This window comes from Talaromyces atroroseus, assembly GCF_001907595.1.
Source record: "Talaromyces atroroseus strain IBT 11181 chromosome Unknown scaffold_0, whole genome shotgun sequence".
Classification (NCBI taxonomy): domain Eukaryota; kingdom Fungi; phylum Ascomycota; class Eurotiomycetes; order Eurotiales; family Trichocomaceae; genus Talaromyces; species Talaromyces atroroseus.
In genome coordinates, this window is record NW_017971432.1 from 400,526 (window position 1) to 417,783 (window position 17,258).

Here is a 17,258-nt window from a genome sequence, read left to right on the forward strand (position 1 = left end):
ACATATATATATATATATATATTTCAACAGTCAACATCAATCAGGTACAAAACCAAACAAAGCTGAAAACCAGGAAGATATGAAAGCATCCAATAAGAAACGCCCCAAATGCGTGAGTACTTTAACTATCTGATTTTCTCAGGGGTCCAGATACGCACGAACTTTGGCTCAGCTCAGCTCGAACGGAGTCACGGCCTATCATGACCAGCTAGATAGCTATATACGTACGTATCTAGGTAAGAGGCGCTCGATGCGTGCCAAAGTCATGTCCTTAAAATTATATCGCAGACATGATATTCCTACAAGCATACTCAACGCAGCCTAGTCCCCTGTCCCGTGCGAGCATCATGGCCAGGTGGACATGGGACTTTTCCTATTTGGGTATGCTCTTCGAGAATGGACGTGAATTCGACAATTAGATTTGATTATTCCCTTCTATTAATTTCTCCGAGACTATGACACCTACTGCATAGTACAATGTATAATGATGTCCTCACGTTCTTAGTCCGCCCTCCATAACCTCGCGAATAGGACAGGTCTGATAAACGGAGAAAAGCCCAAAGAGGCCCCCGTTTTTTCCCAATCATATATTTGGGAGCTTCTATTTATCCGATAGATAGACGAGTCTAGTCCTCACAAACACTATATTCAGGCAAATATGGTTTACGATGGACCAGAAAACTTATCTATCTTTGCATCTAGATAAGTTGGAAGCCGGGGGTTTGTACTTTTTGTATTGATGTTGCGCTTTATCTCAAGTATATATATATATATAACCTGAGAGACTCGTGTTCTCTCAGCCACGGGTTCCAAAGACTGGGGGCTGGAGACGAGTCTGCTCTGTTCGTAAGCAGCGCGTGAGGTGAATTGGATGATGTTGCTTGAAAGAAGCCACCGAAAGAGAAAAAGAAAGGGTTTTGTGTTAGCTGTACAATGTAGGTCCCTAAGGGGTGTTGAAAAATTTACCAATCCCCACTGCCAAGCCTTTTTTGTTAAATTTGCACACACGCTAAATTATTCAACCCCGTTCGCCTGCAACCCGTAGCTGACACTCTTGTAAACATCATTCTTTTTGACCTCACGTATACTTTTTTGCTCCAGTCAGACTGTTGTAACTGCTAAAAAATATTCCCAGAATCTAGATAACTATCTTAACTAGTGCCTATATTTATCTCCATAGAGAGCAACTAGACAGCACTTGAGGGCCAGGAGGCATCTCCCCTAGCTTATGTAACCTAGACTAAGATAAGCACAGACGATCAAAAACAATTCTCGCTGTAAATCCCATCGATGATTTTGTACAAAGATACAGACAGGGTATATATCAAATATGTGTATGTATCAAGAAAAGAAAGGTCCAAAAAATTAACTCCTGAGTGAAGATGCTATGCTAATCGCCATTCCATCTATATGAATTGTTTTAAGAGTCACAAGCTACGCTGAAGCAGCGCTGGCGCTCTCAAACTCATCTGCTGCTATCTCAGCTTCTTGTGACTGCAAAGATAGCTTCTTCACGGTCCATTCGTTATTGGTAGCACCGGGAGTAGAGAGATCTCTCTTCTCTCCCAGCACACAGATTGCTTGACGACGAGGTGCTCCTCCGGCAAGGAACCGTTGCGCAACCTCGTTTACATCCTTCGCGGTTACGTCTAGAACTTGCTCTCTCCAGCGCTGGTCCATCTCATGGGTGACGCCGCTCATGAAGTATCGAGCTCCTTCCTCGTCGACGCTCGTTGGAGCATCGAGACCTTGGAAAATGCTCAACTTCGCCTCTTCAAGTTCTTGCTCTGTCCATGAACGATCCCGAGCGAATGTTCCCGTCTTCTTGAAGACATTCAGCGTGTTCACTGGATTTGGATCCCGGTAGCTGGACAGCGTGAATATTCCCTTGAGAGGTCCGTTGCTGGCTCCGGCGCCGTAGGCACCTCCTTTCTCACGGATTTCCGGATGCAAATACTTATGCGTCAGAAGCTGAGAGAGTACGCTCAACGGCGCGCTGGCTGGATCGACGAAGGGCACGGTTTCCGTGGCAAGACCGGAATAATATACCTTGTACGGCATGTCGTAAAGAACGTTTCCAGGAGAACTGGCGATCTTCCCAGCGAGTTCTTCCTTGAAATCAGACACGATTCTTGATTGTGGAAGAGCCCCGAGCCATTTCTGTAGCGATTGCTCGTTTTCCGCAGCACTTTCAGCTTCGCAAACCATGCGGACGCGAAGTTTAGATGACTGAGAAATGGCAAAGCTTTGGATCAGACGTAGCTTCTTGAGAATTTCCCCGAGCTTTTCGGGTGAAGTTGTGGCATCGTTAAAAAGGTTAGCAGTTGCCTGCAATTGTGCCAACCCGGCTTGCTGTTCCTGAACCCAGAAGCTTTTGTTCAATGTAGCCGCTGCAGCATTGACTGCGAAACGATGACCGGTGCCTGCGACTGCGTCCAGAGCGCCATTGGTTGTGGATCGCAGCAACTCAGTGATCATGCGCGGAGCCGCCTCGCTGGTGAAGTCAGTTTCTGTGATTAGAATGCGGATGATGTCCAGCATCGTAGGTAAATTTTTATCAAGAGCATATCCACTAATCTGAAGACCCTCGCTGAACCGACCCAATTCAGTCGGCGATGAGACCAAATATGATGAAGTGGAGACACCTCCAGTTTTGAGCTTGATCAGATCTTCCCATTGCTCCATGGTCCTTCCGGGAGTACCGAGACGCATGATGCAGTCATGAAAGAGAGGCATCAGCAAACGCAGCTCATTCGGGAGGCCATCAAAAGGATTCAATGCTTGGAAATAAGTCAATCCATTTGTAGGAGCTTCACGCCACACGACTTCAACGCCATCAACCTTGGCCTCCCGTACAGGTTTGCGTTCCTTTTGTCTCGAAATATCACTGACGTGGACTGAAGGCAGACAGCTTACATCTGCGAGCTGCGCATCCTCTTGCACTTTGAGGAGTTCCAGCTCGGAATTTCCCAATTCAGCAATTACTTTCTCAACAGAGCCATGCTCTGAGATCAGATCGGAAAGTTTAGCATCCTTCCGAACCTTTTCTTGTTCATCAAGACTGGAATTATAAGTCGGCGACCCTACCATCGTGAATTTCATATAGTTGTCATTAAGAAGGTACTTCTGAACGAGAGATTCAAGATATCCACCCTCGGAATATCTCCTTTTGAACTCATCGATGACATCGTTCCACGCAAGTTCTTTCATCGGATCGCTACCGTTGAACCACGATGACAACGTCTTTTCCATAACTCCCATACCGAAGTTTGCTGTCTTGTGTCTTAACGCAAGCTCCAACTGATGAAGGAAACCTTGGACTTTTTCATCGTTGAATCCAGTAGCGATGACTTCTTCGTAGACGCCACGAATCACCTCATTAACCTTAGACACATCCTCCTCACGGACGCCATTCACACCGACGGAGAAAATTGGCTTTCTGGCGGAAGTGTCAAGGCCGGTGTTCGGGGTAAAGGACGAACCAAGTTCACTTTCAATCAGTGCTCGATACATAGGAGAACCATAGCCATCGAGTAACAAGGAAGACAAAATCCCCGTTGAAAAGGTCTCGACAATGTCTGTCATATCGCCCATGAGCCATGAGTTTGATGTTTTGTATTGTCGATCGTCACTGGTGAATGAATCAACTGGGCCAGGAACGGTGACTTTCGTGGGGCCTTGACTGAGATCGAGTGGCAACTTTACATCCTCGTCTGCCACGCCTTTGTCAAACCCATCCAAAACGCTTCCAATTTGCTTTAAATGATCAGCCAATGGCATGTCACCATATGTGACTATCTTTGCGTTGCTTGGATGGTAGTTCTTTTTAGAGAATTCGACCAACTGTTGGTGTGTCAAATCCGTAATGTAGTGTGGATCGCCGCCAGAATTATGAATTGCCGGAAAAATATTCTCCTTGAAGCGAATGTAGTAGAGGTAGTTGGCGTCCGACATTTGTCCCTTCATTTCGTTGTAGACAACACCCTTAAAAACAATGTCGTCCAGCTGATGCTTGGCTGGGGTTTCCGAGACCTCGGCAGCGCGCGGGTTTTCTGGTCCAAGTCTCCATCCCTCCTGTCTGAAATCGTCTTTCTTCAATAACGGATGAAGTGTAGCATCGAGATAGACGGACAATAAATTCTGAAAGTCCTGCTTGTTTGTGGTGGCAAAGGGATATGTAGTATGGTCTGAAGACGTGAAGGCGTTCATGAAGTTGGAAAGTGATCGTGGAAGCATCTTAAAGAATGGATCGCGGACAGGGTATCTGCTCCACGGTTAGCTAGCCATATTCGCAATGATATGGGCAAGAACGTTAGCACTCACTTCTCGCTTCCGCAAAGCGTCGTGTGCTCAAGAATGTGAGGCACCCCAGTCGCATCTGGAGGATTGGTCTTGAAACCAATACCAAACACATTGTTCTTGTCATCTCGAGCGACATGAAGATAATCCGCATCCGTCTTGTCGTGTTTCAAAAGGATAGCAGAAAGATGCAGCTCTGGCACATGCTTTCTTTCCTTGACTGTGAAGCCGTGAAGCTTATCGCCCACCGGAGGATAACTGTCGAGATCCGTCACAGTCGAGGCCGCGCGCCGCAGACCCAAAGACTGTGACTTGTACAGCCATGTCCTTCCTGGGACTGCAAGGCCATTTCGGCGTATTCCGGTGGCTAGGCGAAGCATCGCGATAGCTCCAGGTGGAGCGGATGACGGGCTGAATCGATCGAACAGCTACTGCAGCAGCTTCATCGAACGCGAGGCCCCAACAAAGAGAACGAGGGAAATGTGACGAAACAACAAACGAACAGGAAGACGTTGGAAGGAAGCTTGTTGGATGACAGGATAAGATAATTATACAAGCAGGAACCTCCAGCAGTAAAATGGTTCGGAGACGCCAAGAAAAAAGCTGTAAGAATTTTGCACTAGGCTCGGATTGGTCAAGTCGGCCCAGTCCCCTCTTGCCAGTCGCTCCGTCTCCGTCTCAAATCACACTCAAACCCCCAATAGAAATCCTCGATGTACCAAGTCCAGACTGGCAGCCACTCTGACCAGGACCACGCTCAGCGTTTCTAGCTAGTTCAGCCGCCTACAGCAGTCCACGGAGGGTCTTGTGCTTTGCTCAAGACCGGGATCCGTAGAGGGCTACCTTGCGGACCGAAGAGCCACGGATCCAAATCGAACGACATCGTCGACTTTTACAACTGCGAGCCTCGCCGCGCCAAGCTTCAGAGAACGTCTTGCAAGGATACTACCGTGTTTGCCTTGACTGCAACTGGCTTGTTGCAGTCGAGGCATGGCAGTTGCGATATCGAAAGAAGCCCTACCGAGCAGTCACGCGAACACGCCCTACGTATCGTTTGATTCTCATAGAACCCCTCTAAAGCCTCAGTAGACAGCACTGAATATGGCATCGGCTACAATGTCCAAAAAGGCCAAAGGAAAGAAGATGGCCGACCCCAACGAGACGTCCAAGTTGCTGGCTGCCAAGATCTCGCAATTGGAACAGGATGCGGCCGGGGAGAAGGATCAGGAAGCCGAAATAGGTGGGTGAACCTGTGTCTCTATGCCTTTATCATCGCTCTGTGCTTTTCTCTAGAGAGCCTCAAAAGAAGAAGAAAAGGGAGAAAAAAAATTTAAAGCAAGAATATAAGAAATTTTTCTCTTAGAAATCTTTTCAAATCATATCTGACATGATTTAGAGCGGGAGGTGAAAAAAGCAACGCGAGATCTGAATCAACTGCTTAGCAATATCGAATCGCCGATGACTCGCCTTGAGACAGTCCACAAGAAATATACCGAGTTGCTAGCGGAGATGAAAAAGCTTGACCGCGACTATACGAAAAGCAAAAAAAGAGCGGACCAGCTGCAGAAAGACCAGGACAAGGGGAAGTCGGAGCTCAGCAAGACAGCTACTATGAAGGACAAGTTGGAGAAGCTATGCCGAGAACTAACCAAGGAAAACAAGAAAGTAAAGGTAAACAGCAGTGTTGCCGCATCATATTCTTGTGCCAAGCTGACTGCAAGGAACTACGTATAGGACGAAAACAAGAAGCTGGAGGAAACCGAGAAGAGAGCTCGCATGATTGTTAATGAACGTTTGAATTCTTTACTCGTCGATATACAAGATGTAATGGCTCCCAAAGAGTCTCGGAAGTACGAGAAGATGGATATCGACATGGATGAAGCGTGAGCACTGCAATTATGCTTCTCTGCCCGAACCATGACTCTGACTATTCAAAACAGGATTCGTACAAAGATCAAAACGATTGGTGAAAAGTTCGAATTGCGCGAATTTCATGTCAAGGCTCTATTGCGCAGCAAGGATGCAGAAATCCAAAGCCTCACTGCTAAGTACGAAGAGCAGAAACGTGTGGCAGAAAGCGAAGCGTCGAGATGCCGTGCTCTCACGGCACAGGTGTCGACTTTTTCTCACACAGAAGTCGAGCTCCGCAGCCAGCTCAATATATACGTTGAAAAATTCAAGCAGGTGAGAAATAAATGTTGTTTTCTGATATACAGCAAGAGGGATCATCGCTCATCTGAATGCTACTAGGTTGAGGATACACTGAATAACAGCAACGAGCTATTTTTGACTTTCCGAAAGGAGATGGAAGAGATGTCAAAGAAGACAAAGCGGCTGGAAAAGGAGAATCTCACGTTGACTCGCAAGCACGATCAAACGAACCGCAACATCTTAGAGATGGCAGAGGAGCGGAATCGGAATCAGCAGGAGCTCGAAAAATACCAGAAAAAGTGCCATCATCTTGAGGCGTTGTGTCGCCGCATGCAAGAACAGGGCCGAGGGCACGGGTTTACAGGCGGCGACTCAAATAATGTTGGTGAGCATGAACTTTCTGGCGATCTCGAAGGCGACGAAGAAGGCACACAAAGTGACTACGACGATGAAGATGATGATTACGAAGACGAGGACGAGGACGAGGATGAGGATGAGGATGGCGTAATCAGTGATGAAGACGAATATGAAGCCATACGCCAACGGTTCCCAGAGCAAGCCAGCATCGAAAAGCCCGTTTTTGGACCACCGCCTCCTCCGGCACTGGCAGAAGCGCGCACCAACGGCAACAAAAACATTATCAGTTTTTAGATGGTTCAGACAAATTTACCTGGATACGATGCTACTTACTATATATGGGTGTGTTTTTTGAAGCCACCGATACGTTAACTCGGGCGATCATAGGTTTTAACACACGACAAGCCGGATTGTAAGTATGTTATGTTAGAATAGGGGCTAGAAGTTCTACATTAAAGTGTCAGAACTTCCTAGATGTACCAAGGGCGTCCTCATTGTACTGTATTATTTTTTTTGGCAAGTTTCTTTTTGCGAAAGACTAGCGGGAAAAAGAGAGCAAAAAAAAAAGGAGAGAGCATTCGTCAAACATATCCAACCTCATGCGCCTAACCCTAACTTCATAACACCTGCTTGTTAATAGTCACTACGACCAGGATACCATTCAATTCATTTCATCATATCTCGAGAGGAAAGGAAAGAGCAGCCATTATTCGTAGATATACATCATATTACAACCATCAATTCATAGCTTGCTTTCACCTCCCTTGATATATGTTTGACCGCGTCGCAACACTTCGATAGCATCGCTAACCATCTCAGCAACAACATCCCCTGCCGGCTTGATTTCTCTAACAATAGCCGAGACGCTTCCCATCAGAAATGGGAAATCAATATCCCTGTTCTCATTATTTTCGATATCATGCATCATCGGAACGATGCCCTGATCCGTTAGTCTCTGAATGTCCTGTGGCCGCCGCTCCCATTCTTTGATATAGTCATTTGGCAAGAGACGTAGCGGCCTGCCCGAAACAACAAGCGTACGGATCGTCTCTCCAAACCCTGCTGAAATCACCGCTTCCTTGTGAAACTTGCTTGCGCTGCTTTCCGTCGTAGCGACGAAGCGAGTACCAACCCAGACGCCGGAGGCGCCTAGCATAAGCGAGGCTGCCAGACTCCGGCCATCATTCACGCCCCCAGCAGCAACAACCAAGGGGGTCTTTTCTGTGAGAGGACTTTTGTGCTTCTGCACAACATCGACAACGGCAGGAATCAAGACGGAGAACGGTACGTCACCGGTATGCCCGCCTCCTTCTCCGCCCTGGGCGCAGATGATATCTACACCGCGCTGCAGCGCTTTCTCCGCATGTTTCGGCGCGCCTACCATGTTCATAACCAGGATGTTGGCCTCGTGGAGACGGTTAATAGTGCGCTCTGGCGGCACTCCGACAGCTGAAATAAAAAGCTTTGCGCCATGTCGAATGGTCGTTTCGATTAACTCATCAAGCTGGCCATGTGTGTAATCATGGTTTGTCGCACGCGCGCCGCCGCCGACCTGCGGAAGAGCGAGATCGACACCGAAGGGTAGATCTGGGTCTCGAAGTAGTGACTTGAGCTCGGTGAGCATCTCGTCTAGCTGTGCTGGGGTGTATCCTAGGCCGCCTATGCTTCCAAGACCGCCAGCGTTAGATACTGCGGCCGCAAGTGCTGCTCCAGAGGCCCGGGCCATGCCAGCCAAGAGGATGGGATGTTGGATGTGCAATAGGTCACATAGTGGTGTTTGCAAAGACATGGCTTGCGATGCTGTCTATTTTGTCTTGATAGCGTCAATAACGGTGTGATATACCTCGTTCCCTAGATAGTCGACGCTCTGGTAGAGCTACGGAGAAACGAGGCGAGATGGAGCCAGGCTGTATAGAAAAGAGATATCCTATTTCTCCGAGATGGAAAGAATACCAGCACGAGCGGAGTATCAACTCATGCTCCCCCTCACCATGAGCCGAGGAAACCAGATTTCAACTCTCCGAGGCACCGCATTGAGGTGGTGAGCAGCCAGTTCTCGAATATCCAGTCTTCCGAACCTATCGTATATTGATCACATATCCTGACCGTTGACAGAGTTATCTCCAGCTGTCCTGGAGGTTATGTCGTTCCACAAGCAACGGTTGGTGTCTCACATGTAATTAAGCCGGGTTCGCTGTCCGCAGTCTTTCCGCAGATAAACAGTACTTACCAAATCAATCCCGTATCAAATCTACGTCAGAATAGAATTCCAGACGTGGAAAAAAGCTGCAAAAAATGGGTCGATGCCAGGTGTCGATGGAGCAGAGAAGGATCAGTCAATTAAAACGCCAAAAAACGCGTTGCGGCGCGTTACTCCACATCCTCCGCATAACTGCTGGAGCTTCACTTTCGCTTCTGCTTCTCGACACAAATTTGCTTTCTTTTCTCAATCTGAATTATCGCATTTGAAAGACCCTGCACCTGCTATACAAATATATGATGATAATTTGAAATCATCATGAGCTCTACAACTCCGAGCGACAGGTTCCTTCAGCCGCCCAGGTAAACCGGCCCCGCCATGAAGTTCATGAGGGAGATAGAACTAACTTGCTATTTGTTTTTGTTGTAGTGGCGAAGAATACCAGCCTGAATACCGCGCTGCTTCAGCCTATACACCGCTTCACACTTTTCAATTGCCCAAAGCTGACACCCGACAGTATCAGCAACAATATGGCGATTTGTATTTCTTGCGTTTAGCGAAACTCAAACCGGCAGCAGAGAAGATTGGACGAGATGCGTGGGATGGATTTACTGTAGGCAGAACCAGTGTGAAGCAAGTCTCGATGTTGTGTTATTGACAACCGTCAGATTGCTGGAGAGAAGGCGCGCAAAGTACCGAGAGTCCTGGATGTGCGACAGGGAGACTTGTGCTGGGTCACTGGAACCGTCTACATGGACCTGCCCTTGAAACCTAACATCCTCGATGATGTTGCAAAAGACGTGAGTTTGTCCGCATGTCTAAGCCGAGAGATAATAATCTGATAGCATTGTTTCTATTTGGAAAGAACTACGCCTCAGCCCCTCCACCTCGACAGACCTATATCGATCCCTCGAACCCGAATACCACCCAGATAATGTTAGAAGATGAGTCAGGTCGTCTCAGAATGACGGGAATTCTGCTTCGAACAACGCATTTAGTGACTGGCGTTATTATCGCCGTTCTGGGTACGGAGAACTCGAATGGTGATTTTGAAGTTATCGATATCAAGGTCCCTGATTTCCCAGCTCAGCCGCTAAGGTGGGAGATGGCGCCAACAGACAAGACAGAACCCACAATAAAACGCACGGAAAACACAAGCGGCAAAGCCTCGAAAATAGCATTCGTGAGCGGGCTAGGCATAACTGGCTCGTCGAGCGATAGTCTGACCTTGGAGCTTCTGACAGATTACTTACTAGGCTACACAGGACCTGGAGGTGAAGATGATGAATCCCCGGCGAGGATATCTCGATTGGTCATTGCAGGAAACTCGTTGGGCGATGTCGAAACAATAACTGCCGCAGCAGCTATGGATGGAGATATGGCTCAGAGGAAGAAACAGGCACCCAAAAAATACGGATACGATGCTTCGGCGTACAATGCATCTCCTATTACTCAACTCGACAATTTCCTTTCGGAGTTACTTCCCAGTATACCGGTGACATTGATGCCAGGCGAGAGCGATCCTGCGAACTCCTCTTTACCTCAGCAAGGGATTCACCGCGCAATGTTACCCCGGGCGAGGATGTACTGCTCTGACGGCCAGCCTGGAGATGCAGCTGTAGAACCGGGCTGGTTCGACAACGTCACGAATCCTTGGGAGGGCTACGTTGACGGATGGCGGCTGTGGGGATGCAGTGGACAGAACGTGGATGACGTTCTCCGTTATCTAGACTTTTCCGACGAGGATGGAAACCCCGGTGCAGAAAACGATGGAGAAACTAGCGTTCGCATCATGGAAGCCATGCTCCGGTGGAGATGTGCAGTGCCGACAGCTCCTGATACACTATGTGAGTAACATCTCTTTGTACATCCAACATAGACTTCAGTTTTCCTAACAGGTTATTGCAGGGTGCTATCCCTTCCAGACACATGACCCATTCATTCTTCAGGCCTGTCCACATCTGTTCTTCATTGGCAATCAATCACAATTCAAGACCATCGTGGTAGAAAGCGAGCCACCACCATTCAGATTAAACGGACCAGATTCAGAGATGGCCAATACTGAGGATGAAAAGCCACCAACGCGTGTACGCCTGATTTCAATACCCAAGTTTCACCAAACAGGGGAGCTGGTTCTCGTCGATTCGGAGACGTTGGAAGTTGAGGTGGTTAAATTTCAGCTATTTTCAGGGCATGAAGAATTAAAATAGGGCCTTTTTTTCCCTCATAAAGAGAACTACTCAATAGTTATAGAGCCAGAGAAACAGTACGAATTATGAAATGTATTACTAGAATTGATTCTCACGCGCAGAGTTTGTTTTGATGCCATCTTTAGATCCGTTGGATGCCTGAGCAAGCTGGCACCATACGGGAGTGCCGCCAAGTACGGCCAACGTGTGAGAATTTATCTGAGGATAGATGAATCATGTATGAGATCTGTTGGAACATTGGGAAATTGGATTTACATGTTAAATAACAGAGGAAATCATCATAATGTAGTTCTCTAGATATTCTTAGTAGCCTGTTACTCAGAATGGTCATTTACTCTTAACCACTTCGATTCCGTCCTGAATACATACTTCTACTTTCTACAAATCCCCCCTCCACATTTCGCATAAACCTATAACATCATTGTTAGCAGCAACAAAACAAATACAATTAAGATCGACAATGCTTCTAAACGCGTCTACAGGTAAAGTGATTATCTTTTCCTCATCAGAAGTACGGCTTAACTTATTACTCGTGCCAGCCGTGTCAACATCGGCCGTTTTATTAGTGCCCTATTCCAAACGCCATGTTCTGAAATATCACGAATGGATGAAAGATGAGGTATTTATAACATATTTCCCAGCAGTTTGCATAGATTTTAATATGAAGAACAGGAAATCCAACAAGCAACAGCATCCGAGCCCCTGACTCTGGAAGAGGAATACTCTATGCAACAAAGCTGGAGACAGGATGCCGACAAATTGACGTTTATTGCTTGTTTGGCTCTACCATCGAGTAGTAACACGGCATTATCGTCGGGCAAAGACGATGCGCCAGATCGGATGATTGGGGATACCAATCTGTTTTTACGGATTGATGACGATGATGGTGATAGCAACGACAAACAAAAGGAGGTTAATGTAATAGGCGAGATTGAGCTTATGATTGCCGAGAAACGGAATCAAGGCAGAGGATTTGGACGTGCTGCGCTGCTTAGTTTTCTATGGTTTGTTACGAGACATGAGGATGACATTGTGCGCGAGTTTCTGCAATCGGCTGCAGAAGGAACAGAGAACAAGAAGATCAAGTGTCTGAGTGTCAAGATTGGGCAGGACAACGGCAGAAGTCTGGCGCTATTCGAGTCCCTTGGATTCGAGAAAGTGGCTCAAGAACCGAATTATTTCGGGGAGTTTGAATTGAGAAGGTATAACTTGGAGGAAGGGGAGGTTGCTAGACTCGCGGATAAATATGGTGTAGGCGGGTATATAGAGTTATACTATAACGACGAACTAGACTAGAACAATACTTTTTTTTTTGAACTTTTTATTTGGTTTCTCTTGTGATTTGAAACTAGGTAAGTTCCTGTGCCCCAAGATGGGAACTGATGGCAGGGACTAACCGATGGGATCGGACATTTAGATGTATAATACATGTCAAATCAGGAAGAAGATACAGCAAAAACACATCCTAGATATGTCATTGCAGAATAGTCTTCTCCTCACATCGGTCGATCTTGAACCGTTTATTATTGCAGCATGTTTTGTTTTTCTGTCATAGCATCTCCAAAACGGATACTGTTTGTTCCATATGCAATCCGCTCACATGTCATTATCCATTCTTTCGATAATTTCGCATGGTATCATGTCGCACACTCCATATTCCTTCCGTTCCCCCTTGACTCAATGCCGAATTATGGGTTTGATTTAGATGGACTTCTTCTTAGCGCCCTTGGAGACGTCGACGATTTTCAGGGCTTTTCTCAGATTCCTGTTAGTTGACGGTGATCCTTCATTGTCCTTTCCCCCCTTTAAGAAAACGCACCAGGAGGAAGGCTCTGCTTGAGCTTGTCGGCCTTGTCGGAGTCCTTGAGGACGAGAGTGTACAGGAAGCGGTTGCAGCGGACCTTGAACTTGGTCTGGCTGGACTTGCGGCTACGCTTGATCCGGGCGGCTATATACGAGATATGATTAGTATGGAGCAGCAACCAGGCGTCCGGGAGAAAACAATAGCATTATCTCTCTGCAACTAGAGCGGATTTTTGTTTGGATCGTTCTGGAAAAGGAAACATACAGGAAGCGTCCTTCCGGCGGCAGATCTCAATGAACTGCTTGATATCGGAGACTTCGGAAGGCATCTTGAAAAGATTTTCTGAGAAATGTGCTAAGACACAGAATTTGCAAGATTGAGCGTGGCAGAAGGAAGAATGCAGAAGAAGGCTGGTGGTTCTTGGAATCGATTGACGTCGTCGGGTCTGGAAGGCCCGACCAATCTCGATCAGACCAGAAATTGTGGGATCCGTTGCGGAAATTAGGGTTTGCGCCGCCGGAGCCCTCCCTGCGTGGCGCGGCTTGTGGTTTGGCTGGTGTCTTGTGGCGGTGCGCGGCAGCTCTGCCGTTCGTTGCCTGAGGCTGCGCGCATGACATGTGATAGATGATGCTAGATGGCGAGCTCAAAAATAGAGCTGCCTTGGATTATTTTCCTTCATGTTTCGTCTTCAGCTATCGTGCCTATTCCTATCATTATTTCCATTCTTATCAATACAAATTAATCATCTCTAAACAATGCCGACTCAATTAGATAAAGCCCTCCATTCCAAGGTGCGTCGAGTTCTGCATCTCGAGCAACATCCTAGCTAACTAATGCTTGTAGAATCTTCTTCTAGGTACAATACCTCAAATCCTTTCAATACACGGACAAAAAATATACTGATGGTAAACAGGCTTTGCCGGAATCATCACAGCTGTATCCGCCTGGACAATATGGGGCAGCGATATGTTTCCCACGGAACCAGACCCTAAAGGAGGTACGATACTCGAAGCATTGCGAAGCAGACGCCGGATATACACCGGCCTTTGTGTGGCGAGCTGTCTCTGATCATTCATAGAACCCGAAGAATGGACGACAGAAGAGCTAAGAAGATGGCTTCGAGCGGTAAGCCGATGTGCTCTGGTTTTGAAACGAGAAATTATATGTCCAGCTGACTGTGCGCAGAGAAATCTTTTGCCATCAGACAAAGCATCCCGAGATGAACTGATAGAGCGAGTGAGATCAAATTTGCGACCGACAAGGAGTTCATAAGTTTCGTCCGATGGTAATCGGCGCTGCTTTTCGCTGGACTCGACTTCTTATGGGTGGTCGGAACAGCGTAAATGGGCATGACATTGGCGATCAAGCGACTAATCGGAAGTTTTGACTCTGAATGACCCAGTCCTTCCTGTTCTTCTCTTTGCTTTCCGTGTTGGGGATCAGGACAAATGTCTCGCTGAACCCATGCAGCGGAGAGTCTTTGTCTCCGTACTTCACCGACCCGCTCACTGCGACCAGCATGGATATATTCTTGGCATTCGCTCTGACACTTGTACCAGGCGTAGTTGTAGGATAGGTCTTATTGATAATCTGACAATCGACAGACTGAATCTCATGGTGGGCTGTGGGGAGCTGTTTGGTAAAAATATCCTCGACCGCGGGGCCGTCCGCAATGACGTTTCCGTTGAACAGTATGTTGGTGGGCGTAGCGCTGTAGAATGAAGCTATCGACCTTTTATTTGACGAGAGCGCTGAATGGTATAGCTGAACAAAGTCCAATGCCCCTAAGATTTTGCGTTAGAATCGTTGCGTTGCTTGGTGGTTGGAGCTGTGTCGTCTCACCTTCTGTAGATGCTTTAGTATAGTCATCTTCTTTTGGAGTGGCCATTTTGCAGCTTTGAATCCTAGCAGATGTACAAGGGTTGTTTTTTCTCAAGCTTGGGAGGAGAGAAGTGTTCGCAAGTTCGTAGGCAAGGAAGACAAAAGACCAGAAAAATAAATCCAGAACGCTTGGACCACCTCGGGGGTGACTTCCTTTCTCCGCAATCTCAGCATTTCGTTCAAGCAAATAAATAGTGCCTTCCATATTCCTAGCCAATGGCGACAATAAAACGACCGCTACAGTGCTTTTTAGCGACTTCAAATTCACTTCGATCGAGATATCTTCTCTCACACACCGCGTCTTCGTCTCCAACGAGGCGGCTTTCGAGAGCGCGTCACTATGCGACTGACAGTCCCAAAAAGCCTTTTTATGTCACAACACCGATTTTCTACGTGAATGCGGGTTAGGGTCAAGGCCTTTGTCTTTGTGTTTAAACAACTGCTAACTTCTCATATGAAAAAAAGCCCCCCATATCGGTCACCTATATTCCATGATCCTTGCGGATACCTTTAAGCGATGGCAGCTCCTCCTAGGCAATTCCGACGCTCAGTTTCTCACAGGCACCGACGAACACGGCATGAAAATACAACAGGCAGCGCAAAATGTAGCCATGGATACGCAGGCATTTTGTGATATGAACTGCAACACGTTCAAGGATCTGGCAAAAGCCGCAAACCTGTCGCATGATCACTTCATCCGGACCACGGATACAGCGCATAAGGATGCTGTGCGATATTTCTGGGAAATGCTTCAGCATCGTGGTTACATATATACCAAGAAGCATGAAGGCTGGTACTCTGTCAGTGACGAAGCGTTCTATCCGAAGTCACAGGTGCAGCCCTCTTTGGATCCCGCGACAGGCCGAAAATTAATGGTAGGTGCTTTTTCTGCCACTTTTCTCAATAGGGATTATCGAGTAACATTTTAAAGGTTTCGGTTGAGACCGGAAAAGAAGTTGAATGGTCATCGGAGACCAACTATCACTTCCGTTTATCTGCCTTTAAGGACCGACTTCTCCAGTTCTATGAGAAAAACCCCAACTTTGTCAGACCGAAGCATCATATGGATGCTCTGGTGAAGTCTGTAAGAGAGGGATTGCAGGACTTGTCAATATCCAGGCCCGCCGAGCGTCTGACCTGGGGTGTTAGGGTTCCAGGGGACGAATCCCAGACGATCTACGTTTGGCTAGATGCGCTTGTTAATTACCTAACAAAGGCTGGCTATCCTTTCACCCCAGGCAAGGAATCGGAAATGGGCTGGCCAGCTGATATCCACGTTGTAGGAAAAGACATTGTTCGGTGAGTCTGAGATTTTTTTTTTTTTTTTTTTCGGTTCTTGTATTCCACTATTTCATTGCTTACAGTCACACACAATCACACAGTTTCCATTGCGTGTACTGGCCTGCATTCCTCATGGCACTTGACTTGCCTCTTCCTCGGACAGTTCTTGTCCATGGTCACTGGACAATGAACCAGGCGAAAATGTCAAAGTCCACAGGCAATGTCGTGAACCCCTTCTTTGCCATAGACCGGTTTGGCTTGGATTCCATGCGGTTCTTCCTCATGCTTCAAGGCCCACAAGATAATGATTCTGATTACGACAACTCTTATGTCGTTCGCGACTACAGGACGCATCTGCAACGTGGACTCGGCAATTTGACAAGTCGCACATTGGGTGTTGCTAAGTTGCAATTGCGGCCGTGCATAGAAGCTGCGGCGAATGGTACACTTGTTAAACCACAGCCATCGGATCTTGAAATTGAAGCCTGTCTTCGTAGTAGGCCAAAAAGTGTCAGAAAGTCAATGGACGCCAATTTAGATCCGAAAAGAGCTCTTGAAAAAATCGCGAAACTCGTGCAACTGGTGAGAGAGATCAAATCATGGCAACAAGCAGCCTTCGCCTTGAAACTAATTTTTGGAATGACATCTACTACAGGTCCAATATTATTTCCACATATCAGCACCATGGGACCACGACACAACGGGGGACCCCAGTCAAGGCTACCGCTGTATTTACAACGCGTGTGAGGGTCTGCGCATCGCTGGCATTCTCCTGCAACCTTTCATGCCCCAAAAATCCACGGAATTGCTGGATCTTCTCGGCGTGGGTGCCTCCGCAAGGGGGTTTTCATCGGCCAGTTATGGAGCGGACTTTGATTATGGCCACGACGTGAAAAGGAATAAACACCTATTCCGGCAGCTTCTGATGGAGAAATAAGAAGGAGCCTTTGGATATACAGTTTCCGCTCGTTGTTGTCCTCGGGCTTAAAGAGGGGTGGCTCTTACAGGCGTAAGTCTAGACGCATCGCAACTGCTGGTGTATGTATAATATATGTAAATGACTACCATACCTACA

At 47.2% G+C, this 17,258-nt stretch overlaps 7 protein-coding genes across 7 annotated transcripts, besides 3 other annotated features; 3 read left to right on the forward strand and 4 right to left on the reverse strand.

Annotated features, from left to right (window-relative positions):
• Positions 1 to 1,434: 1,434 nt before the first annotated feature.
• On the reverse strand, positions 1,435 to 4,679 carry UA08_00146 (Mitochondrial presequence protease; the record flags this gene model as incomplete). Its single annotated transcript, XM_020259920.1, has 2 exons — positions 1,435 to 4,264; positions 4,324 to 4,679. 2 exons carry the CDS (start codon positions 4,677 to 4,679, stop codon positions 1,435 to 1,437), a joined length of 3,186 nt encoding a protein of 1,061 aa, XP_020124239.1.
• Positions 4,680 to 5,415: 736 nt separating this feature from the next.
• Positions 5,416 to 7,101, forward strand: UA08_00147 (hypothetical protein; the record flags this gene model as incomplete). Its single annotated transcript, XM_020259921.1, has 6 exons — positions 5,416 to 5,539; positions 5,696 to 5,970; positions 6,034 to 6,182; positions 6,240 to 6,483; positions 6,550 to 6,835; positions 7,004 to 7,101. The coding sequence occupies 6 exons, from the start codon at positions 5,416 to 5,418 to the stop codon at positions 7,099 to 7,101; spliced, it is 1,176 nt and encodes a 391-aa protein (XP_020124240.1).
• Positions 6,861 to 6,953: a repeat region (Identified by RepeatMasker using a combination of RepBase library and repeat library created with RepeatScout).
• Positions 6,893 to 6,982: a repeat region (Identified by RepeatMasker using a combination of RepBase library and repeat library created with RepeatScout).
• Positions 7,102 to 7,549: 448 nt separating the features above from the next.
• Positions 7,550 to 8,596, reverse strand: UA08_00148 (hypothetical protein; the record flags this gene model as incomplete). Its single annotated transcript, XM_020259922.1, has 1 exon — positions 7,550 to 8,596. One exon carries the CDS (start codon positions 8,594 to 8,596, stop codon positions 7,550 to 7,552), a length of 1,047 nt encoding a protein of 348 aa, XP_020124241.1.
• Positions 8,597 to 9,325: 729 nt separating this feature from the next.
• On the forward strand, positions 9,326 to 12,513 carry UA08_00149 (hypothetical protein; the record flags this gene model as incomplete). Its single annotated transcript, XM_020259923.1, has 9 exons — positions 9,326 to 9,369; positions 9,437 to 9,620; positions 9,676 to 9,807; positions 9,873 to 10,854; positions 10,916 to 11,094; positions 11,261 to 11,289; positions 11,343 to 11,434; positions 11,700 to 11,836; positions 11,890 to 12,513. 9 exons carry the CDS (start codon positions 9,326 to 9,328, stop codon positions 12,511 to 12,513), a joined length of 2,403 nt encoding a protein of 800 aa, XP_020124242.1.
• Positions 11,440 to 11,579: a repeat region (Identified by RepeatMasker using a combination of RepBase library and repeat library created with RepeatScout).
• Positions 12,514 to 12,918: 405 nt separating the features above from the next.
• UA08_00150 (60S ribosomal protein L38) lies at positions 12,919 to 13,349 on the reverse strand (the record flags this gene model as incomplete). The annotated part of the gene is made up of 3 exons (XM_020259925.1): positions 12,919 to 12,968; positions 13,037 to 13,165; positions 13,286 to 13,349. 3 exons carry the CDS (start codon positions 13,347 to 13,349, stop codon positions 12,919 to 12,921), a joined length of 243 nt encoding a protein of 80 aa, XP_020124816.1.
• Positions 13,350 to 14,383: 1,034 nt separating this feature from the next.
• On the reverse strand, positions 14,384 to 14,909 carry UA08_00151 (hypothetical protein; the record flags this gene model as incomplete). Its single annotated transcript, XM_020259926.1, has 2 exons — positions 14,384 to 14,805; positions 14,864 to 14,909. The coding sequence occupies 2 exons, from the start codon at positions 14,907 to 14,909 to the stop codon at positions 14,384 to 14,386; spliced, it is 468 nt and encodes a 155-aa protein (XP_020124815.1).
• Positions 14,910 to 15,513: 604 nt separating this feature from the next.
• UA08_00152 (hypothetical protein) lies at positions 15,514 to 17,120 on the forward strand (the record flags this gene model as incomplete). Its single annotated transcript, XM_020259927.1, has 4 exons — positions 15,514 to 15,777; positions 15,834 to 16,201; positions 16,267 to 16,765; positions 16,839 to 17,120. 4 exons carry the CDS (start codon positions 15,514 to 15,516, stop codon positions 17,118 to 17,120), a joined length of 1,413 nt encoding a protein of 470 aa, XP_020124814.1.
• Between the last annotated feature and the right edge of the window lie 138 nt (positions 17,121 to 17,258).